Source organism: Hordeum vulgare, chromosome 3H, assembly GCF_904849725.1.
Source record: "Hordeum vulgare subsp. vulgare chromosome 3H, MorexV3_pseudomolecules_assembly, whole genome shotgun sequence".
Classification (NCBI taxonomy): domain Eukaryota; kingdom Viridiplantae; phylum Streptophyta; class Magnoliopsida; order Poales; family Poaceae; genus Hordeum; species Hordeum vulgare.
Window position 1 is genome coordinate 283,717,538 of NC_058520.1, and position 13,385 is coordinate 283,730,922.

Below are 13,385 nucleotides of genomic sequence, written 5' to 3' on the forward strand. Positions count from 1 at the left end.
CATATTGCTATGCTTGAGTAGACGGGATTTTGGTTGAGTGCATAACACGAGTGATGCGAGGTTGATTAAATAATCAAGACCGGTTAAGACAAGATTTTCAAGACCTCGGACGCAATGCAACTCTGGGTGAAGGACGGTTGATCGGCTCCCTGGAGAACCCAGTGGATGCCCGGGATGCTGGGGACGGCCATGACATCCTGCGGAAAGCTTCACCCAGGCTCAAAGAGACGGACGGATATTTTCAAGACCCAAGGCTTACCTGCACAGCCACAAGTCATTATGGGCTCTGGCTTGGTTGGACAACGCGGCGACTCTGGACAGGCGGTGCTAGCAGATGTAGAAGAACGGTAGGAATGGATGGGAACCGACAGGGATTCAGAGGGACCCGTTGAAAGACCATGTTTTGATCATCCGGTCTTCAAACACCCTGAAGTGCGAGGACATACTCGGAGGCGATCAAATCTTGTGGGGAACGTGTGCAAAACTCTGCAGAGTACTCAAACCTAATCGATTAGCCGTGTCCACGGTCATGGACAACTTGAGCCAAAGGAACTGAAGTTATCTTGATTTCTCAACACCATTAAATATATTTGATGAGGGTAATTATTGACAACTCGGGTACGAGAACTGGTTGGCGGAACCATCTCGTTAACAACCAACAATGTAGTAACATTATGCTTTTAGCCCACTCTTGTTGTAGGAGAAAATTTGCTTTACGCTAAAACTTACAGCCCCACCTGCCATATATGCATATAGTATAGATGATATTTTACCCCCTCTCATATGTGACTTGCCGGCATATTCAATATGCTGACCTACACGGCTGCAACGTCTTATGTTGCAGATATTTCCCTCGACGAGTAAGAGTACGATTCAGGGTTACGGTCTACACTCAACTTGCCGTTGGTGTTTATTGGGACTCCACTCCCTTGACTGCTTCCACTGAGATATTTAAGGTATATATCTGTTTTACGCTATTTACATGTGATTGCACTTTGATATATACATTAATGTACTGTGTGTGCCAGCATACTGATCCAGGGATGGCACAGATACACAGAGGCTTGACTCGTTTTGAGTCGGGTCGCTACACGGAGCCAGCAGGCGACGGAGGCGGCATCACGGGCGAACTACAGCAACGGAGACACGCCAGGGCACCAAGGGGGAGTCTGCACCGAGCAATGCTAGGGCCAACCAACGGTGACAACAGGAACAAGCGACTTCGAGCAGAGGCCTATCGCAGGAAGATCTACGAGTAACACGGCCGGGGGGATCCCCCTCCCCCGCTAAGAGGGACTGCCACCGTCGCGCTACTGGACGGCTTTGGAGGTCAATCAAACGCCTATATGGAGCCTTACGTGTTGGGGAACGTCGCATGGGAAACAAAAATTTTCCTACGCGCACGAAGACCTATCATGGTGATGTCCATCTACGAGAGGGGATGAGTGATCTACGTACCCTTGTAGATCGTACAGCAGAAGCGTTAGAGAACGCGGTTGATGTAGTGGAACGTCCTCACGTCCCTCGATCCGCCCCGCAAACAATCCCGCGATCAGTCCCACGATCTAGTACCGAACGGACGGCACCTCCGCGTTCAGCACACGTACAGCTCGACGATGATCTCGGCCTTCTTGATCCAGCAAGAGAGACGGAGAGGTAGAAGAGTTCTCCGGCAGCGTGACGGCGCTCCGGAGGTTGGTGATGATCTTGTCTCAGCAGGGCTCCGCCCGAGCTCCGCAGAAACACGATCTAGAGGAAAAACTATGGAGGTATGTGGTCGGGCAGCCGTGAGAAAGTCGTCTCAAATCTGCCCTAAAAGCCCCATATATATAGGAGGAGGGAGGGGGACCTTGCCTTGGGGTCCAAGGGACTCCCAAGGGGTCGGCCGAGCCAAGGGGGGGAGGACTCCCCCCCAAACCGAGTTGGACATGGTTTGGTGGGAGGAGTCCCCCTCCCTTCCCACTTCTTCCCTCTTTTTTTCTTTTCCTTTGATTTTCTTATCTTGGCGCATAGGCCTCCTTGGGGCTGTCTCACCAGCCCACTAAGGGCTGGTGTATCCCCCAAAAGCCTATGGGCTTCCCCGGAGTGGGTTGCCCCCCTCCGGTGAACTCCCGGAACACATTCGTCATTCCCGGTACATTCCCGGTAACTCCGAAAACCTTCCGGTAATCAAATGAGGTCATCCTATATATCAATCTTCGTTTCCGGACCATTCGGGAAACCCTCGTGACGTCCGTGATCTCATCCGGGACTCCGAACAACATTCGGTAACCAACCATATAACTCAAATACGCATAAAACAACGTCAAACCTTAAGTGTGCAGACCCTGCGGGTTCGAGAACTATGTAGACATGACCCGAGAGACTCCTCGGTCAATATCCAACAGCGGGACCTGGATGCCCATATTGGATCCTACATATTCTACGAAGATCCTTATCGTTTGAACCTCAGTGCCAAGGATTCGTATAATCCCGTATGTCATTCCCTTTGTCCTTCGGTATGTTACTTGCCCGAGATTCGATCGTCGGTATCCGCATACCTATTTCAATCTCGTTTACCGGCAAGTCTCTTTACTCGTTCCGTAATACAAGATCCCATAACTTACACTAAGTCACATTGATTGCAAGGCTTGTGTGTGATGTTGTATTACCGAGTGGGCCCCGAGATACCTCTCCGTCACACGGAGTGACAAATCCCAGTCTTGATCCATACTAACTCAACTAACACCTTCGGAGATACCTGTAGAGCATCTTTATAGTCACCCAGTTACGTTGCGACGTTTGATACACACAAAGTATTCCTCTGGTGTCAGTGAGTTATATGATCTCATGGTCATAGGAATAAATACTTGACACGCAGAAAACAGTAGCAACAAAATGACACGATCAACATGCTACGTCTATTAGTTTGGGTCTAGTCCATCACGTGATTCTCCTAATGACGTGATCCAGTTATCAAGCAACAACACTTTGTTCATAATCAGAAGACACTGACTATCATCGATCAACTGGCTAGCCAACTAGAGGCATGCTAGGGACGGTGTTTTGTCTATGTATCCACACATGTAAAAGAGTCTTCATTCAATACAATTATAGCATGGATAATAAACCATTATCTTGATACAGGAATTATAATAATAACTATACATTTATTATTGCCTCTAGGGCATAATTCCAACAGTCTCCCACTTGCACTAGAGTCAATAATCTAGCCCTCACATCACCATGTGAATTACATTGTAATAAATCTAACACCCATACAGTTCTGGTGTCGATCATGTTTTGGCCGTGGAAGAGGTTTAGTCAGCGGGTCTGCTACATTCAGATCCGTGTGCACTTTGCATATATTTACGTCCTCCTCCTCGACGTAGTCGCGGATGAGGTTGAAGCGTCGTTTGATGTGTCTGGTCTTCTTGTGAAACCTTGGTTCCTTTGCTAAGGCAATGGCACCAGTGTTGTCACAGAACAAGGTTATTGGATCCAGTGCACTTGGCACTACTCCAAGATCCGTCATGAACTGCTTCATCCAGACACCCTCCTTAGCCGCCTCCGAGGCAGCCATGTACTCCGCTTCACATGTAGAATCTGCTACGACGCTTTGCTTGGAACTGCACCAGCTTACTGCACCCCCATTAAGAATAAATACGTATCCGGTTTGCGACTTAGAGTCGTCCGGATCTGTGTCAAAGGTTGCATCGACGTAACCTTTTACGGCGAGCTCTTCGTCACCTCCATACACGAGAAACATCTCCTTAGTCCTTTTCAGGTACTTCAGGATATTCTTGACCGCCGTCCAGTGATCCACTCCTGGATTACTCTGGAACCTACCTGCCATACTTATGGCCAGGCTAACATCCGGTCTAGTGCACAGCATCGCATACATGATAGAGCCTATGGCTGAAGCATAGGGGACGGAGCGCATATGCTCTCTATCTTCATCAGTTGCTGGGCACTGAGTCTTACTCAATCTCGTACCTTGTAACACTGGCAAGAACCCTTTCTTGGACTGTTCCATTTTGAACCTCTTCAAAACTTTATCAAGGTATGTGCTTTGTGAAAGTCCTATCAGGCGTTTTGATCTATCCCTATAGATCTTAATGCCTAGAATGTAAGCAGCTTCTCCTAGGTCCTTCATAGAGAAACTTTTATTCAAGTAACCTTTTATGCTCTCCAAAAGCTCTACGTTGTTTCCAATCAGTAATATGTCATCCACATATAATATTAGAAACGCCACAGAGCTCCCACTCACTTTCTTGTAAATACAAGATTCTCCAACCACTTGTATAAACCCAAATGCTTTGATCACCTCATCAAAGCGCTTGTTCCAACTCCGAGATGCTTGCACCAGTCCATAAATGGATCGCTGGAGCTTGCACACCTTGTCAGCATTTTTAGGATCGACAAAACCTTCGGGTTGCATCATATACAACTCTTCCTTAAGGAAACCGTTAAGGAACGCCGTTTTGACATCCATCTGCCAGATTTCATAATCGAAAAATGCAGCTATTGCTAACATGATTCTGACGGACTTAAGCATCGCTACGGGTGAGAAGGTCTCATCGTAGTCAACTCCTGGAACTTGTGAAAAACCCTTTGCCACAAGTCGAGCTTTATAAACGGTCACATTACCGTCAGCGTCCGTCTTCTTCTTAAAGATCCATTTGTTCTGAATAGCCTTGCGGCCTTCAGGTAGTATCTCCAAAGTCCACACTTTGTTCTCATACATGGATCCTGTCTCGGATTTCATGGCTTCTAGCCATTTGTTGGAATCTGGGCCCACCATTGCTTCTTCATAATTTGCAGGTTCATTGTTGTCTAACAACATGATTGACAAGACGGGATTACCGTACCACTCTGGAGCAGCGTGTGATCTCGTCGACCTGCGTGGTTCAACAGAAACTTGAACTGGAGTTTCATGATCATCATCATTAACTTCCTCCTCAACCGGCGTCGCAACGATAGAGGTTTCCCCTTGCCCTGCGCCACCATCCAGAGGGATGAGAGGTTCGACAACCTCGTCAAGTTCTATCTTCCTCCCACTCAATTCTCTCGAGAGAAACTCCTTCTCGAGAAAAGTTCCGTTTTTAGCCACAAACACTTTGCCCTCGGATTTGAGATAGAAGGTGTACCCAACTGTCTCCTTTGGGTAACCTATGAAGACGCACTTTTCCGCTTTGGGTTCCATCTTTTCAGGCTGAAGCTTTTTGACATAAGCATCACATCCCCAAACTTTAAGAAACGACAACTTTGGTCTTTTGCCATACCACAGTTCGTATGGTGTCGTCTCAACGGATTTTGATGGTGCCCTATTTAAAGTGAATGCAGCTGTTTCTAATGCATAACCCCAAAATGATAACGGCAAATCAGTAAGAGACATCATAGATCGCACCATCTCTAACAAAGTACGATTACGACGTTCGGACACACCATTACGCTGTGGTGTTCCAGGCGGTGTTAACTGCGAAACAATTCCACATTGTCTTAAGTGAGCACCAAACTCGAAACTCAGATATTCACCCCCACGATCAGACCGTAGGAACTTGATCTTCTTGTTACGATGATTTTCTACTTCACTCTGAAATTGCTTGAACTTTTCAAATGTTTCAGACTTGTGCTTCATCAAGTAGACATAACCATATCTACTTAAATCGTCAGTGAAGGTGAGAAAATAACGATATCCGCCGCGTGCCTCCACGCTCATCGGACCACACACATCGGTATGTATGATTTCCAACAAGTCACTTGCACGCTCCATTGTTCCGGAGAACGGAGTTTTAGTCATCTTGCCCATGAGGCATGGTTCGCACGTGTCAAGTGAATCAAAGTCAAGTGACTCCAAAAGTCCATCAGCATGGAGTTTCTTCATGCGCTTTACACCAATATGACCCAAGCGGCAGTGCCACAAAAACATGGTGCTATCATTGTCTACTCTAACTCTTTTGGTCTCAATGTTATGTATATGCGTATCGCTATCGAGATTCAATATTGAACAATCCTCTCACATTCGGTGCATGACCATAAAAGATATTACTCATAGAAATAGAACAACCATTATTCTCAGACTTAAAATAGTAACCGTCTCGCAATAAACAAGATCCAGATATAATGTTCATGCTCAACGCAGGCACTAAATAACAATGATTTAAGTTCATCACTAATCCCGATGGTAGTTGAAGTGACATGGTGCCGACGGCGATTGCATCAACCTTGGAACCGTTTCCTACGCGCATCGTCACTTCGTCTTTCGCCAGCCTTCGTCTATTCCGCAGTTCCTGCTTCAAGTTGCAAATGTGAGCAACAGAACCGGTATCGAATACCCAGGCACTACTACGAGAGCCGGTTAAGTACACATCAATAACATGTATATCAAATATATCTGATTTTTCTTTGCCCGCCTTCTTATCTGCCAGATACTTGGGGCAATTGCACTTCCAGTGACCCATACCCTTGCAATAGAAGCACTCTGTTTCAGGCTTAGGTCCAGCCTTGGGTTTCTTCGGCGGATTGGCAACAGGCTTGCCGCTCTTCTTCGAATTGCCCTTCTTGCCTTTGCCGTTTCTCTTGAAACTAGTGGTCTTGCTCACCATCAACACTTGATGCTCTTTACGGAGTTCAGACTCTGCGACTTTCAGCATCGCAAACAACTCGCCGGGAGACTTGTTCATCCCTTGCATGTTGTAGTTCAACACAAAGCCTTTATAGCTTGGCGGCAGTGATTGGAGGATTCTGTCAGTGATAGCTTCTTGCGGGAGTTCAATCCCCAGTTCAGCTAGACGGTTTGAGTACCCAGACATTTTGAGCACATGTTCACTGACAGACGAGTTTTCCTCCATCTTGCAAGCATAGAATTTATCGGAGGTCTCATACCTCTCGATCCGGGCGTTCTTCTGAAAGATAAACTTCAACTCCTGGAACATCTCAAATGCTCCATGGCGCTCAAAGCGACGTTGAAGTCCCGGCTCTAAGCCATACAAGACTGCACATTGAACTATTGAGTAGTCCTCCTTACGTGCTAACCAAGCGTTCTTAACATCCTGATCAGCCGTAGCGGGTGGTTCATCTCCTAGCGCGGCATTAAGGACATAATCCTTCTTTCCAGCTTGTAAGATTAGCTTAAGATTACGAGCCCAGTCTACAAAGTTGCTTCCATCATCTTTCAACTTAGCTTTCTCTAGGAACGTATTAAAATTCAGGATGACACTTGCGTGAGCCATGATCTACAACACAAATATATTCAAAGTGGACTTAGACTATGTTCAAGATAATTACAGTTCAACTTAATCAGATTATATGCTAAACTCCCACTCAAAAAGTACATCTCTCTAGTCATTTGAGTGGTTCATGATCCACTTACACTATCCCAAGTCCGATCATCACGTGAGTCGAGAGTAGTTTCAGTGGTAAGCATCCCTATGCTAATCATATCAACTATATGATTCATGATCGACCTTTCGGTCTCATGTGTTCCGAGGCCATGTCTGCACATGCTAGGCTCGTCAAGCTTAACCCGAGTGTTCCGCGTGCGCAACTGTTTTGCACCCGTTGTATGTGAACGTTGAGTCTATCACACCCGATCATCACGTGGTGTCTCGAAACGATGAACTGTAGCAACGGTGCACAGTCGGGGAGAACACAATTTCGTCTTGAAATTTTAGTGAGAGATCACCTCATAATGCTACCGTCGTTCTAAGCAAAATAAGGTGCATAAAAGGATTAACATCACATGCAATTCATAAGTGACATGATATGGCCATCATCACGTGCTTCTTGATCTCCATCACCAAAGCACCGGCACGATCTTCTTGTCACCGGCGCCACACCATGATCATCCATCAACGTGTTGCCATCGGGGTTGTCGTGCTACTTATGCTATTACTACTAAAGCTACATCCTAGCAAAATAGTAAACGCATCTGCAAGCACAAATATGTTAGTATAAAGACAACCCTATGGCTCCTGCCGGTTGCCGTACCATCGACGTGCAAGTCGATATTTCTATTACAACATGATCATCTCATACATCCAATATATCACATCACATCATTGGCCATATCACATCACAATCATACCCTGCAAAAACAAGTTAGACGTCCTCTAATTTTGTTGTTGCAAGTTTTACGTGGTGACCAAGGGTATCTAGTAGGATCGCATCTTACTTACGCAAACACCACAACGGAGATATATGAGTTGCTATTTAACCTCATCCAAGGACCTCCTCGGTCAAATCCGATTCAACTAAAGTTGGAGAAACCGTCACTTGCCAGTCATCTTTGAGCAAAGGGGGTTACTCGTAACGATGAAACCAGTCTCTCGTAAGCGTACGAGTAATGTCGGTCCAAGCCGCTTCAATCCAACAATACCGCGGAATCAAGAAAAGACTAAGGAGGGCAGCAAAACGCACATCACCGCCCACAAAACCTTTTGTGTTCTACTCGAGAAGACATCTACGCATGAACCTAGCTCATGATGCCACTGTTGGGGAATGTCGCATGGGAAACAAAAAAATTCCTATGCGCACGAAGACCTATCATGGTGATGTCCATCTACGAGAGGGGATGAGTGATCTACGTACCCTTGTAGATCGTACAGGAGAAGCGTTAGAGAACGCGGTTGATGTAGTGGAACGTCCTCACGTCCCTCGATCCGCCACGCGAACAATCCCGCGATCAGTCCCACGATCTAGTACCGAACGGACGGCACCTCCGCGTTCAGCACACGTACAACTCGACGATGATCTCGGCCTTCTTGATCCAGCAAGAGAGACGGAGAGGTAGAAGAGTTCTCCGGCAGCGTGACGGCGCTCCGAAGGTTGGTGATGATCTTGTCTCAGCAGGGCTCCGCCCGAGCTCCGCAGAAACACGATCTAGAGGAAAAACTATGGAGGTATGTGGTCGGGCAGCCGTGAGAAAGTCGTCTCAAATCTGCCCTAAAAGCCCCATATATATAGGAGGAGGGAGGGGGACCTTGCCTTGGGGTCCAAGGGACTCCCAAGGGGTCGGCCGAGCCAAGGGGGGGAGGACTCCCCCCCCAAACCGAGTTGGACTTGGTTTGGTGGGAGGAGTCCCCCTCCCTTCCCACTTCTTCCCTCTTTTTTTTCTTTTCCTTTGATTTTCTTATCTTGGCGCATAGGCCTCCTTGGGGCTGTCTCACCAGCCCACTAAGGGCTGGTGTGTCCCCCAAAAGCCTATGGGCTTCCCCGGAGTGGGTTGCCCCCCTCCGGTGAACTCCCGGAACCCATTCGTCATTCCCGGTACATTTCCGGTAACTCCGAAAACCTTCCGGTAATCAAATGAGGTCATCCTATATATCAATCTTCGTTTCCAGACCATTCCGGAAACCCTCGTGACGTCCGTGATCTCATCCGGGACTCCGAACAACATTCGGTAACCAACCATATAACTCAAATACGCATAAAACAACGTCAAACCTTAAGTGTGCAGACCCTGCGGGTTCGAGAACTATGTAGACATGACCCGAGAGACTCCTCGGTCAATATCCAACAGCGGGACCTGGATGCCCATATTGGATCCTACATATTCTACGAAGATCCTTATCGTTTGAACCTCAGTGCCAAGGATTCGTATAATCCCGTATGTCATTCCCTTTGTCCTTCGGTATGTTACTTGCCCGAGATTCGATCGTCGGTATCCGCATACCTATTTCAATCTCGTTTACCGGCAAGTCTCTTTACTCGTTCCGTAATACAAGATCCCGTAACTTACACTAAGTCACATTGCTTGCAAGGCTTGTGTGTGATGTTGTATTACCGAGTGGGCCCCGAGATACCTCTCCGTCACACGGAGTGACAAATCCCAGTCTTGATCCATACTAACTCAACTAACACCTTCGGAGATACATGTAGAGCATCTTTATAGTCACCCAGTTACGTTGCGACGTTTGATACACATAAAGTATTCCTCCGGTGTCAGTGAGTTATATGATCTCATGGTCATAGGAATAAATACTTGACACGTAGAAAACAGTAGCAACAAAATGACACGATCAACATGCTACGTCTATTAGTTTGGGTCTAGTCCATCACATGATTCTCCTAATGACGTGATCCAGTTATCAAGCAACAACACTTTGTTCATAATCAGAAGACACTGACTATCATCGATCAACTGGCTAGCCAACTAGAGGCATGCTAGGGACGGTGTTTTGTCTATGTATCCACACATGTAAAAGAGTCTTCATTCAATACAATTATAGCATGGATAATAAACCATTATCTTGATACAGGAATTATAATAATAACTATACATTTATTATTGCCTCTAAGGCATAATTCCAACATTACGTACCAGAGTATGCGATGCCACCTGACCCTCTCGACGAAGAAGAGCCTCAAGCATCCACCCCGGGCGCCTATTCTCCTCAGGAGTAAGGGACGCCCTGGAGGCCTCGAGCGCCCCCAGGCCGCGGGGCATGACGCCAGCCGCCGCCCCGCGGAGGAACTGCGAAGGACCGGGCCCCATGCCTCAAGAGGACAAGTCAAATGAAGCAACAAGGCACAAGTGGCGTGGGCCACCCGCGGCAACCACGGAGCTGGTGCACGCGCCGAGGGACGGGCCTCAGGAGACGTCCCTCTCATGCGAAGAAGCTATGAGGGGTAATTTTTTGGGTTCACTGCTCTAAGGAGCGCCTGCTGACCGCAGGAACTTACAGTGTTCTCGGCACACCCCTGCCCATCATATCTTTCACTCATGTCTCTATAACTTCTGTTGCACCCATTCGGCGACCTGCCATCTTGCCTTGCTTGCATCTTCGGGCGATCTACCCCCCCCCCCCCCGCGCGCGCGCGCTTGGGGGCTCCGGCCAGTGTACGACGCCCCGTCGCAGGACCTGGGGAGGCCTCGCGGCTTCCCAGGGCCACAATCAGTAGAACAAGATGGGGGCCGCTTCAGCGTCAAAAGGGGGCTCCTGAGCATTGCACCTCAGGGAGCTTACCGGTCATAAGGCCACCTGTCATCCTTGATATCATTCATGGACATTCGATCGTTATCGTCCATGGACATTGATTGTGAGGCCTCCAATCCTAGGAAGATTAATGATATACTCCCTCCGTCCCAAAATAAGTGATTCAAAAATGACTCAACTTTGCACTAAAATTAGTACAAAGTTGAGTCATTTTTTAGTCACTTATTTTTTGAACGGAGGGAGTAGTATATTACACCTAGTTGGCTTTATATCACAAGCATAGCATCACAAAAGGTAAATGAAAGTGAGATAAGGTTTTTTTTACAATCAATGCCATGATATATTTATAGTAGCGAATTGTACGTGATATAGATATATGAGCTGACAACAACGAATACAAAATAAATTCTAAAAGGAACAAGCAAATCTTCAAGATCTTCAAACTCTTTCTTCTTTCATGACATAATCTTGTACTTTTCCGATGGCAGACGAAGGAAAATAATGAAGGCATCAAACCACAAATTTGTAAATACCAACAGAGGGTTCTCCCATAGTTTTAATTTAAACCGCAGTGCCAAGGCTATGATGCACACACGTAGCCATTAAATAAGGGATTTTTATTCCCATGCACCCGGTTCCTTAGTCATACTCAGATTTCCCCCACACGCTCATTTTCAGAAGTTTTGAGCCCTTTCTCAAGGGCTTTATTGGAAATAATCAACCAACATCGACAAGAGTACCAGCATCTGTTTTCAAGGACAAAAAACCAAACAGCCATGTCTATGTCGGTGGGACCCGAGAGTACAAATCATCATTGTCAAGAACATAGCAGTCGTGACCAATATTGCGAGGACAACCCTCCTCGCGGCGACCATAAGAAAAAAAATCCAAAACCAATCTAAAAAGCAAGATCTGAAGGACCATATCTAGATAAGTTTAACCTTCCAACACCACCAGTGACGTCGGAAAGGAGATCTCGTCGTCGAACGAAGGGATGAATATTACTTATTGGAAAGGAGATCTCGTCATCGAACGAAGCGATGAATATTACTTATTGTAGATAACGCCATCTCCAAAGAAGAAGAAGACTACCAAAACCATAAACCAATCTAACGAAAACACTACTATTATTAGGAACTCTACTCATAGATCAAGTTCCCAACCCCTCCCGACACCGGCCAAAGGAGGGGGCCGATCTATGGTGGGTGGCCGCGGCTAGGTCTTTTCCAAGGAGGACCTCTAATCGCACCTAAAGGTAGTGAGGGCAGCTTTCCTCCACGGCACATTAGTTCAGAGAGAAAGTGAGGTAAAGTTGATAAAGCAAAAGAACTTCTGAGAGAGGAAAAGAGACGTCACAAAGAGTTGTTTGTTGGTGTCATTGAACCAGAGCCTGATTTTCATAACCGAACTGTGCGTTCTTCAGCAATATTCAGAGACTTCAGAATCATGACAAATAGAAGCAACATTTTCGTGAAATCTTTATTATACAATGAAATTACATGGTAGACATACTTCTACAACCTATATACATGCATATATTTCAACATAAGGTTCCCTACAAAGATTAGTGTGTCAAAATTGTACATCTCTACGCAGTGAAGGGAAGCCAGAAGATATTGCTCGTCAATGGGACCATCTCTTCCCATAATCACAGCTAGTACATAACACAATCAGCACGAGTATCCTTCAAATAGAGTCAGCCAAGAACCAAGCTGGGTTACCATGGTGGACAAGTGAAAAGAAAAACTGTTCACTATGTCTCTAACTTCACATCTAATATTTTGAGCTCTTCTAATAATCCCTCGTACTTCTTTGTTTCCTTCGCAATTTGATACCGGAGCTTTTGTTCCTAAAAGCACGATCACAGTATTCTTTTGTTATATCAACCAGTTCTCTAAAATGTTGAGCTCTAAAGATAACACATAGGAATGTACAAGGGCACCAACCAAAGATTAAAATGTAACTCAAGATTGCCAAATTTATCTAAAATATCGAGCTTCAAAGATAACACATAGGAATGTACAAGGGCACCAACCAAAGATTAAAATGTAACTCATGATTGCCAAATTTATCTAAAATGTCGAGCTCTAAAGATAACACATAAAATGATGTGGCTGAACTTTACAAGAATGGTTGATTTCTTGAAGTTTGGACAAAGTACATATTGCAGGAAGTTTGGTTCCATCGAAAACCAAGCATTCATAGACATTAGAGACAGTAGGCAAGGCAATTCAAAATAACAGTAGGGAGAAGGTAATTTCGAGTTCTGGACATTAATGTGATCAAATGAATCTATGTCACCTCTCAATATCCCACAGGTAGACATTAGAGACAGTTGGCAAGACAAATTCAAAATAACAGTAGGCAGAAGGTAATGTGATCAAATGAATCTATGTCACCTCTCAATGTCCCACGGGTAGACATTAGAGACAGTTGGCAAGGCAAATTCAAAATAACAGTAGGCAG

At 46.0% G+C, this 13,385-nt stretch overlaps 1 protein-coding gene across 1 annotated transcript in view; it reads right to left on the minus strand.

Annotated features, from left to right (window-relative positions):
- Positions 1 to 12,384: 12,384 nt before the first annotated feature.
- LOC123443660 (protein MICRORCHIDIA 6-like) overlaps positions 12,385 to 13,385 on the minus strand; it is a 46,696-nt gene continuing 45,695 nt past the window's right edge. The window contains exon 19 of the mRNA XM_045120142.1: positions 12,385 to 12,768. Within this exon, the coding sequence (XP_044976077.1) occupies positions 12,673 to 12,768 (96 nt within the window). The 3' untranslated portion in view covers positions 12,385 to 12,672. The remainder of the gene's footprint in view (positions 12,769 to 13,385) is intronic.